General features: G+C 41.7%; 1 protein-coding gene across 1 annotated transcript in view; it reads left to right on the top strand.

Moving 5' to 3' along the window:
- Positions 1 to 21,868, top strand: part of LOC120066539 (membrane-associated guanylate kinase, WW and PDZ domain-containing protein 2-like) — a 387,095-nt gene that overhangs the window by 197,204 nt on the left and 168,023 nt on the right. Inside the window, exons 5-6 of the mRNA XM_039017962.1 lie at positions 1,903 to 2,137; positions 7,397 to 7,476. Of these exons, the coding sequence (XP_038873890.1) occupies positions 1,903 to 2,137; positions 7,397 to 7,476 (315 nt within the window). The remainder of the gene's footprint in view (positions 1 to 1,902; positions 2,138 to 7,396; positions 7,477 to 21,868) is intronic.

Raw genomic sequence — 21,868 nt, 5'->3', positions numbered from 1 at the left:
AGAGGGATAGATGGAGGAAGAGAGCTGTGTAGGTATTAATGGAAACCAGGACAGAGAGTAGTAGAGGGTCCACACATCCAGGCTGTATCACAACCGGCTGTGATTGGGAGTCCCATAGGACGGCAATGGAGAGAAGAGAAAAGAGAGTGACACAGAGGGATGGAGAGGGAGAAATAGGACCAGAGCCAGAATGAGACTAAGGACAGATCTAAATCAAAGCAAATGTGGTTGTGACAGTCCCCTGCACTCTTAGAAAATAATTATTTGGCTGTCCTAATAAGAGAACCCTTTGAAGAACCATTTTGGGTTTCATGTAAAACCCTTTCTACAGAGGGTTCCATATGGAACCCAAAAGGGATCTCCTATGGGGACAGCCGTATTACCCTCTTGGGTGTGTGCGTGTGCATTGTTGTTGGAACACAAATGTCCAAATACACACCCTGTGACACAAACACACACACAGAAACAGGAGAGGGAGGTAAGAAGATAAGAGACCTATGGGACAGATATCTAGTGGGAGCTACTATTGATTGGCTGTGAGTGTGGACCCAGTGTAGCAAGAGAAACAACACTGGAGGAACGACACATACAGGGATGCGCATACACAGACGTATTTTCAGTTGAAGGCAAGGACAAACTATCGAGACACTGACAGCCCATCCTGTAGTTTCTTTTACAGATTTAGGCTCAGCTTCCCCTCACCCATTAGTGGGGTAAATGCAAAACGGACCCTAGATCAGCGTATATGGGAAAATTCACCCTATGCCCCATACACCCGGTCTTTAAAGCAACGTTTTCACTCCTACCTGTTAGCAGTTGATGTCATTCTTCAATAACACAAACCCCAAAACAAATCAGGGGGAGAAAAATAGGTTTATTCAGGGGGGACAAATCATAGATGTTATGCTGGGAGGTAATGTTCATTCCCCCTGTCCTCAGCTTTTCTCCCCCAAACAAAGGAACAGGATACCATTTTTAACCCCCCCATCCTAGCCTGGGTTGAGCAATCAGAAGTCCTTGCAGTACCACTGGGCCAATGGCCAAAAAACAAGTACCCTGCTCCAGACTCAATGTACAGAACGTAGCACACGTAGCTCTGAATTCAGGAGGGACATTCCACAGATTCTAAACAGCTGTTTAACTGAAACCAAACTCCTATTTACAATTCCCTATTAACCATTAGTACTCTAGTTTTAAGTCCTCTCATCCTCTACGTTGTGTATTTATCTTCAAAATATTCTTATATACCGAACAGCGTATTCATAATGTTTGCTACAGTTTTCTCTAACCGAATGTGAATACATAAATGTTAGAAGGTCTTTGTTGAGCTCTAGTAGAGAACACTAACAGGAACATCATAGCGTGTGTTTAAAGACAGGTCATGTATTCTGTGTGTTCGTGTATCCCTAATCTGCTCCGTGGGACACTTAAGTGTGTGAAAAGAGTCTTTGGACCACTAGAGCTGTGTTCTTCTTTGCTCAGCATTAATCCACAGGGAAGTGGTTTTCTCTAGAGAGCTCTCTTTCCACCACGAAGGGGCCGTTTCAGAGTTGAGATCGTTCATCAATGCATTCCTGCCTGACTACATTAGACACCTGCCAAATCTCACAACACACGGAGAGATGTTTAGCATCAACTAACCACATTGTATGATATGGCAATCTGATGCCCTACTGCACAGTTGATGACGTGGCGCACAACCATTGGTTGATGCAATGCAATGTCCGCAATGCAGTCAGCCAGGAATGCCACCAATGTCAATGCAGACTTCTGAAGTCAGCAGATCTCAAGTCAAAATCAGCCCAAAGGGACTATGGGGACTGAGGTGTATGAGAAAAGACCATACTGAATGAGCGTTTTAAAACATCTGTCTGGATTTGTTTCTCGCTATGTTTTCTACAGAGACAAGCGAGCATGAGGACAAGAGCACAGATGGGTCGGGGGAGGTTTCTGTGGTGGAGGCCCCAACACTGCCCCCTCCCGCCACTGAGCCCCCCACAGAGGGAGAGGAGCCCCCTGAGGGGGACTCCCCCAAATCACCCCCCAAACTCCCCGAGGGGGATGAGGAGGAACTGGGACCCCTGCCTGACAACTGGGAGATGGCCTACACAGAGAAAGGAGAGGTCTACTTCATAGAGTAAGTGTGTGTTTATGTGGGGGGACGGTGACGCACGCATGCACACACACACTAGCAATGGTCATCAGAATAGTTCAACGTTTTTAACAGGAATTCTAATAAAACAGTTGGACAATAGATTTTTGAATGTTACAAATACATCAGGTATTCACTGAATTAAAGCACATAAAACATTTTACTGGGTAAATAATGAATGGAGTTCAGGGAATTTGGTGGGAATTCAGGTATTGAAATTTCAGTTTTTTTTTAGAATGGTGGTGGCTGCATCATGCATGGCTTTGTATTCAGCACAATACGTATATTTCTTTGCCACATTTTTTTCAGTATTAATTTAGTGCCTTATTGCAAATAGAATCCTTGTTTTGGAATATTTTCATTCGGTACAGGCTTCCATCTTTACACAGTCATTTATCTTGTTTGGGATAGGGGGCAGCATTTTCACGTATGGATGAAAAGCGTGCCCAGAGTAAACTGCCTGCTACTCAGTCCCAGTTGCTAATATATGCATATGATTAGTATATTTGGATAGAAAACACTCTGAAGTTTCTAAAACTGTTTGAATGATGTCTGTGAGTATAACAGAACTCATATGGCAGGCAAAAACCTGAGAAAAAATCCAACCAGGATGTGGGAAATCTGATGTTGGTCGTTTTTCAACTCATTCCCTATTGAAGATACAGTGGGATATTGGTCATGTTGCACTTCCTAAGGCTTCCACTAGATGTCAACAGTCTTTAGAACCTTGTTTGATGCTTCTACTGTGAAGTGGGGGCGAATGAGAGGGGATTGAGTAAAGTCTCTCCCAGAGTGCCACGAGCTGACCATGCGCATTCATGTGAGAGTTAGCTTGAGTTCCATTGCATTTCTGAAGACAAAGGAATTCTCCGGTTGGAACATTATTGAAGATTTATGTTAAAAACATCCTAAAGATTGTTTCTATAATTCGTTTGACATGTTTCTACGGACTATGACGGAACTTTTTAACTTTTCGTCTGCTCCTAGTGTTCGCGCTTCATGAATGTGGAAAACTGGGCTAAACGCCCTAACAGGAGGTGTTTGGAGTTGGAGGTGTTTGGACATAAATGATGAACTTTATCGTACAAATCAAACATTTATTGTGGAACTGGGATTCCTGGGAGTGCATTCTGATGAAGATCATCAAAGGTAAGTGAATATTTATAATGCTATTCTGACTTCTGTTGACTCCAAAACATGGCGGATATCGTTATGGCTTATTTGGGCTCTGAGCGTTGTACTCAGATTATAGCATGGTGTGCTTTTTCCGTAAAGTTTTTTTGAAATCTGACACAGCGGTTGCATTAAGGAGAAGTATATCTTTAATTCTGTGAATAACACTTGTATCTTTTATCAATGTTTATTATGAGTATTTCTGTAAATTGATCTGTGCAAATTCCCGGGATGTTTTGGAGGCAAAGCCAAATGTAAACTGAGGTTTTTGGATATAAATATGAACTTGATCGAACAAAACATACATGTATTGTGTAACATGTTGTCCCGGGAGTGTCATCTGATGAAGAATATCAAAGGTTAGTGATTAATTTTATCTCTATTTCTGCTTTTTGTGACTTCTCTCTTTGGTTGGAAAATCGCTGTATGCTTTCTGTGACTAGTTGCTGACCTAACATAATGATATGTTCTGCTTTCGCCGAAAAGCCTTTTTGAAATCGGACACTGTGGTTGGATTAACGAGAATTTTATCTTTAAAATGGTGTAAAATACTTGTATGTTTGAGAAATTTTAATTATGATTTCTGTTGATTGAATTTGGCGCCCTGCATTTTCATTGGCTGTTGGCGAGGGGTTCCGCTAGCGGAACCTCGGTCCTAGACAGGTTATGTTAGTATTGTGGAGTAACTACAATGTTGATGATCCATCCTCAGTTCTCTCTTATCACGGCCATAAAAACTCTAACTGTTTTAAAATCACCATTGGCCTCATGGTGAAATCCCTGAGCAGTTTCCTTACTCTCCGGCAAAGTAGTTAGGAAGGGTGCCTGTATCTTTGTCGAGACAGTTTGTATTGATACACCATCCAAAGTGTAATTAATAACTGCACAATGCACAAAGGGATATTACATGTACTGAATGCTTTTTTCCCCCATCTAGGTAGGTGCCCTTCTTTGTGAACCATTGGAAAACCACCCTGGTCTTTGTGGTTGAATCTGTTCTTGAAATTCACAGCTCGGATGAGGGACCTGAAAGATAATTGTATTGGAGATAGGGTAGTAATTCAAAAAATTATGTTAAACTATTATTGCAGACAGAGTGAATCCATATCACTTATTATGTGACATGTTAAGCACATTTTTACTCCTGAACTTAGTGTATTCGGTAAGTATTCAGACCTCTTGACTTTTTCCACATTTTGTTACATTACAGCCTTATTCTAAAATTGATTAAATTAAACATGTTTCTCATAAATCTACATAATATACCCCACAATGACAAAGCAAAAACAGATTTTTAGAAAATTTTGCAAACGACTTAAAAATAAAAAACAGAAATACCTTATCTACTTAAGCATTCAGACACGTTGCTATGAGACTCGAAATTGAGCTCAGGTGCATCCTGTTTCCATTGATCATTCTTGAGAAGTTTCTACAACTTGATTGGAGTCCACCTGTGATAAATTCAATTGATTGGACATGATTTGGAAAGGCACACACCTGTCTATATAAGGTCCCATGGTTGACAGTGCATGTCAGAGCAAAAACCAAGCCATGAGGTCGAAGAAATTGTCCGTAGAGCTCCGAGGCAGGATTGTGTCAAGGCACAGATCTGGGGAAGGGTACTAAAAAATGTCTGCAGCATTGAAGGTCCCCAAGAACACAGTGACCTCCATCATTCTTAAAAATGGAAGAAGTTTGGAACCACCTAGACTCTTCCCAGAGCTGGCCGCCCAGCCAAACTGAGCAATCGGGGGAGAATAACCTTGGTCAGGATGGTGAACAAGAACCAGATAGTCACTCTGAAAGAGCTCTGGAGTTCCTCTATGGAGATGGGAGAACATTCCTGAAGGACAACCATCTCTGCAGCACTCCACCAATCAGGCCTTTATGATAGAGTTGCCAGACTGAAGCCACACCTCAGTAAAAGACACATAACAGCCTGCTGGAGTTTAGAGACTCTCAGACCATGAGAGTCTTTAAACTCCAGAAGACTCTCAGACCATGAGAAATAAGATTCTGTGTTCTGATGAAAGACTCTCAGACCATGAGAAACAAGATTCTGTGTTGTGATGAAACGAAGATTGAACTCTTTGGCCTGAATGTGAAGATTCACATCAGGAGGAAACCTGTCACCATCTCTACGGGGAAGCATGGTGTTGGCAGCATTGCTGTGGAGATGTTTTTCAACGGCAGGGACTGGAAGACTTGTCAGGATCGAGGCAAAGATGAACAGTGCAAAGTACAGAGATCCTTGATGAAAAACTGCTCCAGAGCATTCATGACCTCAGACTGGGGCTAAGGTTCACCTTCCAACATGGTAATGACCCTAAGCACACAGCCATGACAATGCAGGAGTGGCTTCGGGATAAGTCTCTGAATGTCCTTGAGTGGCCCAGCTAGAGCCAGGACTTGAACCCGATCGAACATCTCTGGAGAGAACTGAAAATATCTGTGCAGCAACGCTCTCCATCCAACCTGACAGAGCTTGAGAATATTTGCAGAGAAGAATCTCCCTAAATACAGGTGTGGCAAGCTAGTAGCGTCATATCCAAGATGACTTGATGCTATAATCCCTGCCAAAAGTGCTTCAACAAATTACTGAGTAAAGGGTCTGAATACTTATGTAAACGTGCTATTTTGGTCCAAAAGGCTTTTTAACAGTTTCTACGACCAAGCCATAAGACTCCTGAACATCTAACCAAATGGCAAACCAGACTATTTGAATTGCCCCCCCCCCCCCCCCCCCCTATTTTACACCGATGCTACTCTCTGTTGTTATCATATATGCATAGTCTCTTTAATAACTCTACCTACGTGTACATATTACCTCAACTAACCGGTGCCCCACACACATTGACCCCTGTATATAGTCTCGCTATTGTTATTTTACTGCTGCTCTTTAATTACTTGTTACTTTTATTTCTTATTTGTATTTTTCTTTTTACTTAATTGCTGGTTAGGGGCTTGTAAGTAAACATTTCACTGTAAGGTCTACACCTGTTGTATTCAGCGCATGTGACCAATACGATTTGATTTCAATGTATTATTTTTTATAAATGAGCAAAAAAAACTGCTTTGTCATTATGGGATATTGTGTGTGAATTGATCAGGGGAAAAAACATTGTAATCAATTTTAGAATAAGGCTGTAACGTAACAAAATGTGGAAAAGTCAAGGGGTCTGAATACTTTGCGAAGGCACTGTATTTAGGCTTGCAATAACGAAAGGGTTGAATTCTTATTGACTCAAGACATGAAGCTTTTCCTTTTAAATTCATTTGTAAACATTTCTAAAACCAGAATTCCACTTTGACATTATGGGGTAGTGTGTGTAGATTAGTGACACAAAATCTAAATTTAATAAAGATTAAATTCAGGCTGTAACACAAATGTGAATATTTTCTGAAGGCACTGTAAGTGTCGAGATGTGTTAAATCTCTGATGAAGCTTAAGCGTTCTTATACAGTAGTTGCAACAGAAAGACAATATATTCCGTTCATCCATTTCAGCCATCACCAGGGTGTTTGACAGGTCATTTTACACACACACAAACTGTTTCTCTCTCTCTCTGTCTTTCTAATGAGGAGCAGAGGGACAATTAGAGAATTTATGGCAGTTTTGTTCACCTTAAATATCTTACCCTCTTTCACTCATACACACAACCTCTGCCCTGCCCATCTCAACTCCACATAAACCATTGTAAAAAAACACACATTCACAGGGGATGGGGGTTAAATCTTTTTTTTAATGAGAGGGAAATTCCACTCTCCTTTCATATTTTTGTAGGACATTCAGACAGTACAGAAACAGTGGTATACAGGATAGGTAATGAAAGTATAAAAGGTGGTCGCAGGAATTGAACCTACAAACTTTGGGTTCTAATGTGATTTTGTGAAGGGTATTGCCACTCAACCACACAGGCGCTGATCTCTCTCTCTCTCTCTTCTTGTCCTCTCTGTATTCCTTGCCTCGGTCTCTCCTCTCCATTTATGTACTGTATCTCTTTCTCCTCCTCCCCCCTCTCTGTCCTCCTCCTTGTCTCTCTCGCTCTCTGTCTCGCTTTCCCTCTCCAGTCACAACACCAAAACCACATCATGGCTGGATCCTCGGCTGGCAAAGAAGGCCAAGCCACCTGAGGAGTGCAAAGAGGACGGTGAGTGTTTTTGTTTTTATGTAAATGCACAAATCTATGTTTATGGATGAGGTGTCTCTCTTCTTCTCTTCAAAAAGTATGTGGACACCTGTTCATCGAACATAACGTTCCAAAGTCATGGGCATTTAATATGGAGTTGGTCCCCCCTTTACTGCTATAACAGCCCCCACTCTTCTGGGAAGGCTTTCCACTAGATGTTGGAACATTGCTGCTGGGACTTGCTTCCATTCAGCCACAAGAGTATTAGTGAGGTCGGTTACTGATGTGGGGCGATTAGGCCTGGCTTGCAGTCACCGTTCCAATTTTTCCCAACAGTGTTCGATGGGGTTGAGGTCAGGGCTCTGTGGAGGCCAGTCAAGTTCTTACACACCGATCTCAACAAACCATTTCTGTATGGACCTCACTTTGTGCACGGGGGCATTGTAATGCTGAAACAGGAAAGGGTCTTCCCCAAACTGTTGCCACGAAGTTGGAAGCACAGAATTGTCTAGAATGTATGCTGTAGCTTTAAGATTTCTCTTCACTGGAACTAAGGGGCCCAGTCCGAACTATGTTACACATTGTCGATTTTACTTTTTGTGTGAGTGTGTATGCTTGTTGACTGAGACCATTATTTCTCCTTCACCAAACTTTATATGCATTCGGGCAGGTAGCATTCTCCTGGTATCCGCCAAACCCAGATTAGTCCGTTGGACTGCCAGATGAAGCGTGATTAATCACTCCAGAGAATGCGTTTCCACTGCTCCAGAGTCCAATGGCGGCAAGCTTTACACCACTCCAGCCGATGCTTGGCAATTCCGCATTGTGATTTTAGTCTTTTAGGCTGCTCGGCCATGGAAACCCATTTCATGAAACTCCCGATGAACAGTTCTTGTGCTGACATTGCTTCCAGAGGCAGTTTGCAACTTGGTAGTGAGTGTTGTAACTGAGGACAGATGATTTTTATACACTACGCTCTTCAGCACTCAGCGGTCCCGTTCTGTGAGCTTGTGTGGCCTACCAGTTCGCAGCTGAACCTAGACATTTACACTTCACAATAACAGCACTTACATTTGACCGGGGCAGCTCTTGCAGGGCAGACATTTAAAGAACTGACTTGTTGGAAAGGTGGCATCCTATGACAGTGCCACGTTGAAACTCACTGAGCTCTTCAGTACGGCCATTCTACTGCCAATATTTCCCTATGGAGATTGCATGGCTGTGTGCTAGATGTTATACACCTGTTAGCAACGGGTGTGGCTGAAATAGCCGAATCCGCTAATTTGAAGGGGTGTCCACATACTTTTGTTTATATAGTGTATCTATATATTGCCATACACTGAGTGTACAAAACATTAGGAACACCATTAGGAACACCAGTTTATGTATTTCTGTCTTTTAGCTGTTATTGTTTATTAATGTTCTATAGTATGTCATGTTTTGTGTGGACCACAGGAAGAGCAGCTGCTGCTTTTGCAAAAGCTAATGGGGATCCTAATAAAATACCAAATACTAATATTGAGTTCCATCCACTTTTGCCCTCAGTACAGCCTCAATTTGTTGGGGCATGGACTTTACAAGATGTTGAAAGCATTCCACAGAGATGCTGGTCCATGTTGACTCCAATGCTTCGCACTGTTGTGTCAAGTTTGCTGGAAATCCTTTGGGTGGTGGACCATTCTTGTTACATGGGAAACTGTTGTGTATGAAAAACCCAGAAGGGTTGCAGTTCTTGACACACCCTGTTCAAAGGCACTTAAATATTTTGTCTTGTCGATTTACCTTCTGATTGGCACGCACACACAATCCATGTTTCAATTGTCTCAAGGCTCATAGCTTTCACCTGGATTCACCTGGTCAGTCTATGTCATGGAAGTAGCAGGTGTTCCTAATGTTATGTAAATATAAATATTTATAGCTTTGTTGACTGAGAGTTACGAGTGGAGACTGCAAATCTTACCAAATTACGCTAGGTTTTAGTTCTGGGTTAACCGTGACTTCTCCTCCCCTCTCCTCTCTGTCCAGTAAAGGACCTGTGTGTGACAGGAATTATAATAGCTCCTTTATCCCTCATTTTTTTAATCTATTTTTATTTTCTCTCTCACTCCCGACTGGGAAATTCTCAAGAATACCTAAAACATTAAACTGGATAGTTAATAATCATATGCAGGGAATTGCTGCCATATTGCCTCCACATTTTCAGTCAGTATATGTCCTTCTAAATCAGCAAGGGCAAGGAAACAGGAAATTAAGAATAGGAGAATAGGACAGGATATAGTAAGTGTAGGGTTTTATGACATAGGAAAGGAAGGGAAATAAATAGGAAAGGAAATGAAGAGAATAGGACGTGGGAAAGGAATGGGATGTAGGAAAGGAAGGGATATTAATTGGGAAGGGTATGCAAACAGGAAATCAAGGGAAGGGAAGAGGACTTATGAAGGGAAGGGGAGAGGACATAGGCCTGGAAAAGGAATAGAATGGAATATGATATAGAATAGGAAGGGAAGAGACTAGTACATTGGAAAGGAAGGTGAGGGTTTAAGGACATAGGATAGGGAAGGAAATAAGACAGAGGGGTATACGATGTAGAAATTAAGTGGGGGGGGGGGTTCTAGGACATAGGAAAGGAATGGGACGATTTCGAAAAGGGTGGGTTTCAGGACATAGGAAGGAAGGGGAATAGGACATAGGAAAGGAAGGGAGGGAGGAAGTAGTAAGGGAAATTAATTAAGGAAATAGGATCTAAGAAAGGAGGAGAATAAGACTTCGGAAGAGGATAGAATATAGGAAAGGAAGGGAGGACGTAGGAAAGGAAATGAAGGAAGGAAATAGGAGACCGGAAAGAAGGGGAATAGGACATCGGAAGGGAAGGGAATAGGACATAGGGAAGGGTTTAGGATATAGGTAGGGAAGGGTTCAATAATATAGGAAGGGAAGCCTGTTTTTAGTATTGGTACAGTACATAGCCCCAATGTTGTTTGTCGTTGTTTGCTGCCAGTCTGACTGAATAATTCTGGGATTTCCTGGAGCCTCACAGCTACAAACAGGGAGGCAGAAACAAATACATGTTTACGTTCATCAGCCTTCCCCTTATCTCTCGCCCTCCAGATCATTTTCCTCTCTCTCTTTCCTTTGAATCCTCTATGTCCTTCACTCTCCCTCTGACATCCTCTTGCTGTCCTGCTGGGTTGAGAGAGAGAGAGAGACTTTTTGTCTTTTTTGAAACATTCTCATTTCATTAAAACCTTCCCCCCATTAAAATATAACACCCAAATATATCCTGTACTGCATACATGTACCATACTCACCTTTCCCTCTACCACACGATGCAAAACAACACCACAATAACCAAAAAACCTCACAGCCCCCCCAACACACCATATCTCCTGAAACATCTCCACACTTTTTATCATTTTATAGAACTCAAATTCTACCCTAAGGCGCGCAGAGACCATCCCTTTAGATAATAGTAAAGGTATGTTATCCCCCCCACCCTATTCCTCTTTGTTATCCAAATAGCCAACAGAAAATTCAACAAAACACATTTGGCCTTTTCCTTATTTGAATACCTATACCCCATTATAAACATCCCAACATTAAAAAACACCCCCAACCTCTCACACAGACATTCCAACACAGGCATTAATGGCATTAACCTGGCGCACACAGAAAACACATGAATCACAGTTTCTCTCATAACACAGAAGAACACCCCTGCCCGACTCCCGGTTCAACCTGTGCCAACCAGCTGTTAGTGGCCAGGGCTCCATGTAGAAGCCTCCATTGGAGGTCCCCTGACCTCTTTGGTGTTGGGGGTTTGTAGAACCCCCTCCATCTAAAACCCACCATACTCTCCTCCCCACATTCCCCCTGCCACTGATGTACCTTCAAACCTGTTAGACCCACTAATGTTACTCACCTTGGTTGTAGAGGGCTTTACCTCCCACCCCCTCAAACTCCCCCATGCTCGGAGTGTTAAAATCTAACAAGTCCTCCAGACCCCCTTGCCAGTCCCCAGTCTCTGACATCACCTGTAGTAAACATTGGTGGCCCCTCCCCCTTTGGCCACTCAAACACCCCCCTTACCGGCTCAGACAGTGCCTCCTGGACCTCCTCCAGGAATCTCCCCAGCAGCCTAAGAGACAGTATTCCTGTTTGTTGTGCCAGGACTTCCGGGGTTTTCCACCCCTCCTCTCCCAGCAGTCGTTGGTCACCCAGCCTTTGTAAACCCGCTACCATCAGTTGTATCTGCAGGGTGGCTGACTGAACCAATCTCAAAGGGATGGCTGGGTTGTGGAAGATAGGCTTCTCCCACACCCACAGCCCAGGCTCCACACCCCCTTCTCGTGTGGGCCTTAGCAGCTGCCAGGCCCTCAGCACCGCAGAGTAAAAATCAGAGAGACCTGCTGTACTCAGCCCCTCCAGCCTCATGTGGAACAGCTTCCGGTCCAACCGTAATCCGCCAGCTCTCCTCAGCAGCGCGCATGCTGGCTCCCTCCAGCCAACATCAGTATGGAACAGCAGTCTCTGCACCACCTTTAGTCGGAAAGCAGCTACCCTGCTCTCCAGTTCCACCAGGCCCTGTCCTCCTTCGTGGATGGCCAAGTACAACACTGCTCTTTCAACCAGTGATGGCCCGACCAGAAAAAGTCCACCAGCTTGCATTGCAGGTCTGCGAGCAGACCGGCGAGAGGGTTGATGACAGCCAGTTTATGCCACAGGGAAGATGCCACCAGGTTGTTGATTATCAGCACCCACCCTCTATATGACACTTGGGACAGGAGCCACCTCCACCTGGCCAGTCTTGACACCACTGCCTGTGACAGCCCCTCCCAGTTCTTCCTGACCCACCTCTACAAGTCCAGGTACACCCAACATTTTAAGACCTTCATAACCCCACCGCAAACCCCCTGGAAGCAGAGGAGCCCTATCCCCCATGCCCTAAATAACAGAGCTTTGCTTTTGCCCCAGTTTGCCTTATCTGAAGAATGTCCCTCGTACACCTTCAGACTGGTCTCTAGTGCCTGCATATCCTGCCCATCCCTGACCATCACAGAAACGTAATCTGCATATGCTGACACTGTTATGCCTGTCACCACACCCATGCCTGTCCAGCACACTTCCTGCAGTCTCCTGCGTAGCAGGCCCAGAAAAGGCTCAATGCCTAGTGTATATAACTGCCCCGATATGGGGCATCCTTGTCTACTTCTCCGTCTCACCCAGACTAGCCTACTGAGCACTCCTCCCACCTTGACTATACATGACGCCCCAGCATACAACAGGTTCACACAGGGATGAAGAGAGGGATGAAGCAAAAGGTATGGCAATTAAGTCTGGCAGCCCAACTGATTGCAAACGTAATGCAAATCATGTGACTAAACTAAATAAAAATAAACTACACTATGAAACAAAGATAAATTATGTAAAGATTGATAGTAAAAAGCTTTGGGGCACCTTAAAGGGAAATTCTGGGAGAAAAAGACATGACTCCTTCATTCATTGAATCAGAATGCTCATTCATCACAAAGCCCACTGATATTGCAAACTACTTTAATTACTTTTTCATTGGCAAGATAAGCAAACTTGGGGATGACATGCTAGCAACAAACCCTGACACTACACATCCAAGTATATCGGACCAAATTCTGAAAGACAAGAATTGTACTTTCTAATTCCGTAAAGTCAGTGTGGAAGAAGTGAAAAAAGTATTGTAGTCTATCAACAATGACAAGCCAGATGGAAGACTACTGAGGATAATAGCAGATGATATTGCCACTCCTTTTTGCCACATCTTCAGTTTAAACCTATTAGAGAGCGTGTGCCCTCTGGAGGCCTGGAGGGAAGCTAAAGTGATTCCGCTACCCAGGAATAGTAAAGCCCCCTTACCTGGCTCAAATAGCCGACCAATCAGTCTGTTACCAACCCTTAGTAAACTTCGGGAAAAATTGTGTTTGACCAGATAAAATTCTATTTCACGTTAAACAAATTGAAAACAGAATTTCAGCATGCTTATAGGGAAGGACACTCAACAAGCACAGTACTTACACAGATAAGTGATGATTGGCTCAGAAATTGATTATAAAATGATTGTGGTGGCTGTCTTGTTAGACTTCCGTGCAGCATTTGACATTATCCATCATAGTCTGCTGCTGGAAAAACCTATGTGTTATGGCTTTATATCCCCTGCTATAATGTGGATAAAGAGTTATTATTGTACCTTTATTTCAACAAGGAACACAGACTGAGACCAAGGTCTTTTTTACAGCTGGGCCCTGCGTATACAATTTTACACATACAGTTTAGGTACAATGATTACGAAACTACGCAAGACAAACAAAACGATCACAGATAACACAAAAAATAATGAAATAAAGAAATACAGCAGTAGATTATTACACTTACACATAGGTTATTCCCCTAACAGCACATTAACTTGCATTACCCGAAACAGTTACAAGCAAAACAAAAATAAAAATCCTCCAAAAATTCTATAAATGGGTAAGGGGGACTAAAGTTTAAGTTTAGTCTGCAGGCTATTCCCTAGGCAAGGAGCGTAACTTTAAAAGGCAGCCATACCCAACTCTGTGGAAATCGCATGGGCCTCAAGTGTAATCCGTGCTTGAGACCTGGTTTTAGGAATTATAATTCTAATATTGATGAGTGATGATAAATAAGAAGGTAGTTTATTCAGAAGTGCTTTATAGACAAAACACGAGAGCATGTTGTTCTCGTCTCATGGACAGCGAAGTCCAACCCACATTTTGATATAAAACAGTGGTGAGCTCTGTAGCTAGCACCCGTAATAAACCTAAGTGCGCAATGATCAGTAGCATCCAGCGATTTAAGTGTTGATGCCGTAGCATGCATGTAGATAATATCCCCATAATCTATAACAGACATAAAAGTAACTTGCACAATTTGTCTTCTATTTGTAGAGGACAAACATGTCCTGTTTCTATATAGGAGGCCTAGCTTGATTTTTTGCCGTTTACAAAGTTTGTCAATATGCATTTTAAAAGACAGTTTATCATCCGACCATATCCCTAAGTATTTAAATGCAGAGACCTGAAACATCTAAGCTCGTAAGTGCAAGTGTATTTTCAACCAACTTTTAGAATTTTTGCCAAACAGGAGAGCTTATAGATGGGCTGATAATTATCCAATTCACTACCATCACCTCCCTTGAGGAGTGGTGTTTTCTGTTTTCCAAGATTTAGGAATCTTTCCTACGACAAATGTTTGATTAAAGATATGCGTCACTGCACCAGCAATAATAGGTGCCGCACACTTGAGTAAATATGGATCCAGATTGTCAGCGCCTAATGATTTCTTAGAATCTATAGCAGATAGTGCAGATAAGACCGCATCTTCTGTGACTTTTTGAAAATTTTAAAACGGCTTACTGTTTTACACATCAGCTGAAGGCCGAGGGACTGAAACAACAGACCGGTCAGGATCATGTTGGACATTTTTTCTTCCAAACAGATGACCTACAGAAATGAAATGCTTATAGAAAACTTCACAAATTTCAATACAGTCACTGATGATCCCAGATTCTGATGTAATTTGCTTCGGCATGGAAGTCAAGGAGTTTCCTCGTTTAAGTGAGTTAATAGTTTTCCAGAATTTAGCGGGATCACCAGCAGACTCTGTCATAGCATCAAGAAAATACCTAGATGTTGTCTTTTTAATTCCTCCGGTCCATTTATTTCTCAATTGCCTAAAAAGCAGCCAATCAGCTGTTTCACCAGTTTTCCTCGCCAACGCCCATGCGTGATTATTTTGCAGAAAAAGGATTTTCAAATCACAGGAGAACCAAGGATTAGTTCACTTTTTTACCCTATGTCGCTTTAACGGGGCGTGTTAATCAGCCATAAAGGTAAAAATGTATGAAAAGAAAGAGAACGCTAAAACTGGGTCCTTCATGCAGTTTACGGATAAAAGCTCTGAATAATAAAGGTCATGGATAAAGGCTTGCTCTGAGAAGAGCTTATAGTTTCTCTTTAGAAGTATACGGGGATCAGGTTTTTTAGCCTAGTATCTCTGATACTATAGGGCAGTGGTCACTGATGTCATTAGCAAATAACCCACTAGCTATATATTTGTGAGGTGTATTTGTTAAGATAAGGTCTATTAAATGTAGATTTTTGGGGTCTTTTGGATTAGGACGGGTAGGTACAGTTATTAGTCGAGTGAGATTTAGTTAATTACAAATGTATTTTAATTTAAACGATGCTGGCATCAGCCAGTCCAGATTGAATTATTGATTATCGGAGATCTCAGAGTTTGCATAATTAGACATACATTCTATCTCTATTTCAGATTTTTGTGACTCCTCTCTTTGGCTGGAAAAATGGCTTTTTGTTTTTCTGTGACTTGTCTCTGACCTAACATAATCGTTTGTGGTGCTTTCGCCGAAAAGCCTATTTGAAATCGGACACTGTGGTGGGATTAACAAGAAGTGTATCTTTAAAATGGTGTGAAATACTTGTACTGAGGAATTTTAATTTTGAGATTTCTGTTGTTTTGAATTTGGCGCCCTGCACTTTCACTGGCTGTTGTCATATCATAATGGGATCTCAGCCGTAAGAAGTTAACTCAAACAATTTGCATAGACCAGATACCGGAGCGGAGGGTGGGCGATAAACACCTGCTGGCGTTAATAGTGCATTATGTCCAAGGACCACATTTAGAACTAAGCATTCATACTGTTTCGGAACAGAAGTTGAAATGGACACAGTGACATCTAGGTTGCATTTAACATATATGGCAGTACCTCCACCTCTACCCACTCTGTCTGCTCTGTAGACATTATACCCAGCTAACAGAACATCTGAGTCTGGAACAGAGACACAGAGCCAGGATTCAGATATAATCAATATGTCAGCATGTGATTGTGAGACCAGTATTTCAATCAAATCTAGCTTTTGGATGAAGCTTCTAGCATTCAAATTAATAGTTGTCTAACAGAACAAAGAGGGTGTTCTGTAATGGAAGCCTCTCAAATATAATCCAGTTAGAATCAGGAACGCCCCAGGGTAGATGTCTAGGCCCCTTGCTTTTTAAATGTTTTACTAACGACATGCCACTGACTTTGAGTAAAGCCAGAGTGTCTACGTATGCAGATGACTCAACACTATACATGTCAGCTACTACAGTGACTGAAATGACTGCAACACTCAACAAAGAGCTGCAGTTAGTTTCAGAGTGAGTGTTTAAGGAATAAGTTAGCCCTAAATATTTCTAAAACGTAAATCATTGTATTTGGAGCAAAACAGTTACTAAACCCTAACTAAATCTTGTAATAAATAATGTGGAAATTAAGCTAGTTGAGATGACTAACCTGCTTGGAACAACCCTAGATTGTAAACTGTCATGGTCAAAACATATTGATGCATTAGTAGCTACGAGGTGATGCTCTGCCTTCTTAACAACACTATCAACAAGGCAGGTCCTACAGTCCCTAGTTTTGTCACACCTTGATTACTGTTCAGTCGCGTGGTCAGGTGCCACAAAAAAGGACTTAGAAAAATTGCAATTGGCTCAGAACAGGGCAGCACGGCTGGCCCTTGGATGTACACAGAGAGCTAATATTAATAATATGCATGTCAATCTCTCCTGGCTGAATGTGGAGGAGAGATTGACTTCGTCACTTCTTTTATTTATGAGAGGTATTGACATGTTGAATGCACCGAGCTGTCTGTCTAAACTACTGGCACACAGCTCAGACACCCATGCATACCCCACAAGACATGCCACAAGAGTTCTCTTCACTGTCCCCAAGTCAGGGCAGACTATGGGAGGCACACAGTACTACATAGAGCCATGACTACATGGAACTCTATTCCACATCAAGTAACTGACGCAAGCAGAAACATTCGATTTAAAAACAGAAAAAAACACCTTATGGAACAGCGGGGACTGTGAAGCAACACAAACATTGGCACATACACACACACGATAACATACGCACTATACATACACATGGATTTAGTGGTGGAGTAGGGGCCTGAGGGCACACAGGGTGTTGTGAAATCTGTGAATGTATTATAATGTTTTTAAAATTGTATAAACTGCCTTAAATTTGCTGGACCTAGGAAGAGTAGCTACTGCTTTGGCAGCAGCTAATGGGGATCCACAATAAATACAAGTACATTACTCCATTGTTTATAACAGGAACATGGACCATGTATAAGTTCAAAATATGTTCTAAAACTGTAAACTACCTTGTCTCAGTAGGCTTATGTATTAGGCTTGGTCAAATGTAGGGTTAAGGAGCAGACATTAAACCTTGTCCTGGACTAGAAATAAGTTTTGGCTGGAGATTTTCCATTGATCTTGCTTTTTAGTCCAGGACTAGGCTTAATCTGTGTCTGGGAAAACCTCCCCATAATGTTTGATTGACTGGAATGGGAATATGTCTTACGTGAAAAAACACATTTACATGAATAAGTAGATTAAAGCGGTAAACCTACTCTAAGAGTATGTGTTAGGCTGTTTGGAGAAGGTTTGAATCCTAATCAAACGATCCAATATGAGTACATCTGTTGTTGAAGTATAGTAGATCAATAAAGTACAAATCAAGCTGCTTATGCTGAAAAGCCTTGTTAGTGCATAAGTCAAATTAGCTTTTAAATTTCCTGTCTTTTTCGGCTTCAAACAAAAGCTAATATTTCACTTAGAACATTGTTTTTTGTATTAACACGTACTATGGATCGTGTCCCCACTTAAATATTTGGGTTCTGGATATCTGGATTGACGAAAAGCGATTTTTCAAAAAGCATGTTGATGAGTTGGTTAAGATATTACAAATGTAAATAGACTTCTTCTATATGAACAGGTCCCATCTTTCATTAAATAGCAGAAAACAAATAATTCAGTCCACATTCATTACGGTTATTGACTATGGCGATATCGTCTATCTGAATGCAGCTGCCACTGTATTAACGCCATTGGACGGAGTTTATCATAGTGCATTGTGCTTTTTTACGGGCTCAGCACACCTCATTGCATTTTGTATCAGGAAGCCCTCTTGCATAAACTTCCGCCATAACTTACTTTATTGCTGATCTTCAGACATATAAGTTACCAGACCTAGACTCAGGGATGGCTAACCCTGGAGATCCCTTCAATGTCAACAGAGTTAGGTAAATCTGCTTTTAGTTTTTTTGCGCCTCATGGGGAATGATCTCAAACTCCTTAAAGTTGGGGGAGTTGGTACCTAAGGCAATTCAGGTTTATGTTAGATGGCTTGTTTACTGAATAATGTATTTGTTTCATATGATTGTGTTTTCCTTTTTGTGTTTGCTTGTCATGCATTGTGTAATTGATTTGTAAATACTGTAGATATGTATAGTTTAATTGTTGTTTTTTGATGTGTCCATGCAGGGCTCATCTGCGAAAGAGACTATGGTCTCAGCATGACTCCTTGCTTAAAAATGTTCCAAAATACGTCAAAGCATGTTGCATGATCTGCTTGATTTTGGGTTGTGATATTTGGCCAGCGTGTAAAGGAGTACAGACATAGCTCATCCTAGGGCTGTGTCCAATTTGTGCTGGAGGTCATGCTGTGGGGCCGGCCATAGCTTGAACCCTGCCATGGCTGCTTGCAACTATATTTCTGATTATATATGCAATTCTATGATCCACCCCTTGTATGAGTGTGCTTCCTTCCTGAGCTCGGATATGATTCAGATGAGTCCCTGCAGTGTTCTGATGGTCAGGGGGAGTGTGTGTGTGTGTAAGAGAGAGAAGATGAATGAGTCATCTAATGCAGAGGATTCAAAATTAGTTTTAATATCCGAGATGCAAGACACACACACAAACACACTCAAACATGCAAACTGAAGTTATACCCAGCACATCACATTTGTGCACAAATATCCATCTACATAATGACCCACACGCTCATTTAAACTGTCTGTGCTATGTGTTACTATCTATTTTAGGCTGAGTTGATGCGTGTGTGTGCATGCATGCATGTGTGGCATCAATTGATTTAGTGTCATAGAAGATGTGTGTTACGCTCATTCAGTCACGTATCCAAGTGTAATATGAATTAGAGCTTAAACCACACGCACACACACATCGCTAATACACACTCACACATCCATACATGTCATACTGCAAACACAATTACACACACACACGCTATTAACAAAATTCTCAGTTTCTCTTTTCTCTCTTTCGCTCTCTCTATTTGAGAGGCATGGAATAGAGACAAAACAGAGCCCTCAGCTCCGAAGATAAAAAAAAGAGACTTCCTCTGGTGGTTGCTATGGAAACTGTCTCCTCTTTCCATTTGAAGGGAGGGCAGCCATTTAAGGTGGCTCACAGACAAGGGGAGAAAATAAGGATATTTAAGGTAGTTCTTTGAAGGGGGAGGGGGAAGCAGTAAATGGTACCCTATATAGCTCTCTCTATATCTAATGGAGTTAATAAATGTGGAAAATGGCAGAGATTCAAGGTGGTTTGATGTAGTCGATGTAATCAATTCAGCCAGAGAATTCTGTGTTTATTTGTTTGTTTATTTGGATCCCCATTAGCTTTTGCAGAGGCAGCAGCTATTCTTCCTGTGGTCCACAAAAAAAATAAAAATACAATGACGAGCAACAAAACACTGGTACACTGACAGACAACGAATCGGACGCAAAGGATTTACTTCAGACACCGGACAAGACCCAAATCCCAGTCATTCACATGAAGAGGAGATATAGGGGTCGTAGGTCGTGGTGTCTTGTAAGAATCCGAAGGCCAGTGGGTAACCCGCTTCTACTACCAGTCCTATTAGCCAACGTGCAATCATTGGATAATAAACTGGATGAGCTCTGATCAAGACTATCCTACGAATGGGACATTAAGGCTAGCGAGACAACTTCCGGTGAAACTGGAGGGCGCACAATTCAAATAAATAATCATAAAAATGGATATTAAACATTTATGTACATATATCTTATATCGGTTTAAAGCTTACATTCTTGTTAATCTAACAGCACTGTCCGATTTACAGTAACCATTACAGTGAAAGCATGCGATGCAATTGTTTGAGGATGGCGCCCCACATATTTTTCCACCGGCACAGGTTTCATAAATTCACAAATAGCGATTAAATATTCACTTACTATTTGAAAATCTACCTCTGATTTGTCATCCAAAGGGACCCAGCTATAACACGTAGTGTCGTTTTGATAGATAAAATCCTTCTTTATATCCCAAAAAGTCAGTTTAGTTGGTGCCATCGATTTGAGTAATCCACTCGTTCAGCATGCCAAGATAGGAATCCTAAAATCTACACCTAAACTTTGTTTCTACAAGTCAAATTACATTTCTATTTAATCCTCAGATACCCTCAAATGTAATTAAACTATCATATTTCATACGGAAAGAAGTATGTTCAATAGGAAAACGATATTAGCAGGTGTGTGTCCTCTTCATCGTGCGCTCATACACGGATTTCAAGTCTGTGTCCCTGTAGTAAAACTCATATTTCTTACTTGTTTTGGAAGAAACAAGCCTGAAACCTTGAACAAAGACTAATGACACCCAGTGGAAGCCATAGGTATTGCATACTGGAAGATGGATATTTTTTTCCCCCATACGTTCGATTGGAAGAGCGTGTGCTCTCAAAAAACAAAATTTCCAGTTGGTTTTTCTTTGAATTTTCTCCTACCATAACTATTGTTATAGTCTCCTACATTATTTTAACATTTCTACAAACGTCAAAGTGTCTTGTTTCCAATGGTACCAACTATATGCATATCCTGGCTTCAGGGCCTGAGCAACAGGATGTTTACTTTGGTCACGTCAGTCAGCCAGAAATTGAGAAAAAGGACCCTAGCCCTAACATTAGAAACTGTAATATCTTGTGTTTCATCGAGTCATGGCTGAATGACGACATTGATAACATACAGCTGTCTGGTTTTTCCGTGCATCAGCAAAATAGAACAGCTGCCTCCGGTAAGACAAGGGGTGGCGGTCTGTCAATAACAGCTGGTGCACGAAATCTAATATTTGGTCGCCTGAGGTAGAGTATCTCATGATAAGCTGTAGACCACACTATTTAACAAGAGAGTTTTCATATATATTTTTTGTGGCTGTCTATTTACCAAAACAAACTGTTGATGGCACTAAGACTGCAATCAACAAGCTGTATAAGGCCATAAGCAAACAATAAAATCCTCATCCAGAGGTGGGACTCTTAGTGGCTGGGGACTTTAAAACTTAAGAAGTTTTAACATCCGCTGAAATGGCAGAGCGCGAAATTGAAAAATATTTTTCCGAAATATTTAACTTTCATACATTCACAAGTGCAATGCACCAAATTAAAGCTCAACTTCTTGTTAATCTAGCCATCATGTCCGATTTCAAAAAATCTTTACAGCAAAAGCACACCATTTGATTATGTTAGGTCAGC

Source organism: Salvelinus namaycush, chromosome 21, assembly GCF_016432855.1.
Source record: "Salvelinus namaycush isolate Seneca chromosome 21, SaNama_1.0, whole genome shotgun sequence".
Taxonomy (NCBI): domain Eukaryota; kingdom Metazoa; phylum Chordata; class Actinopteri; order Salmoniformes; family Salmonidae; genus Salvelinus; species Salvelinus namaycush.
The sequence above is the reverse complement of the archived record's forward strand: the minus strand, read 5'-3'. Positions and strand labels throughout refer to the sequence as shown.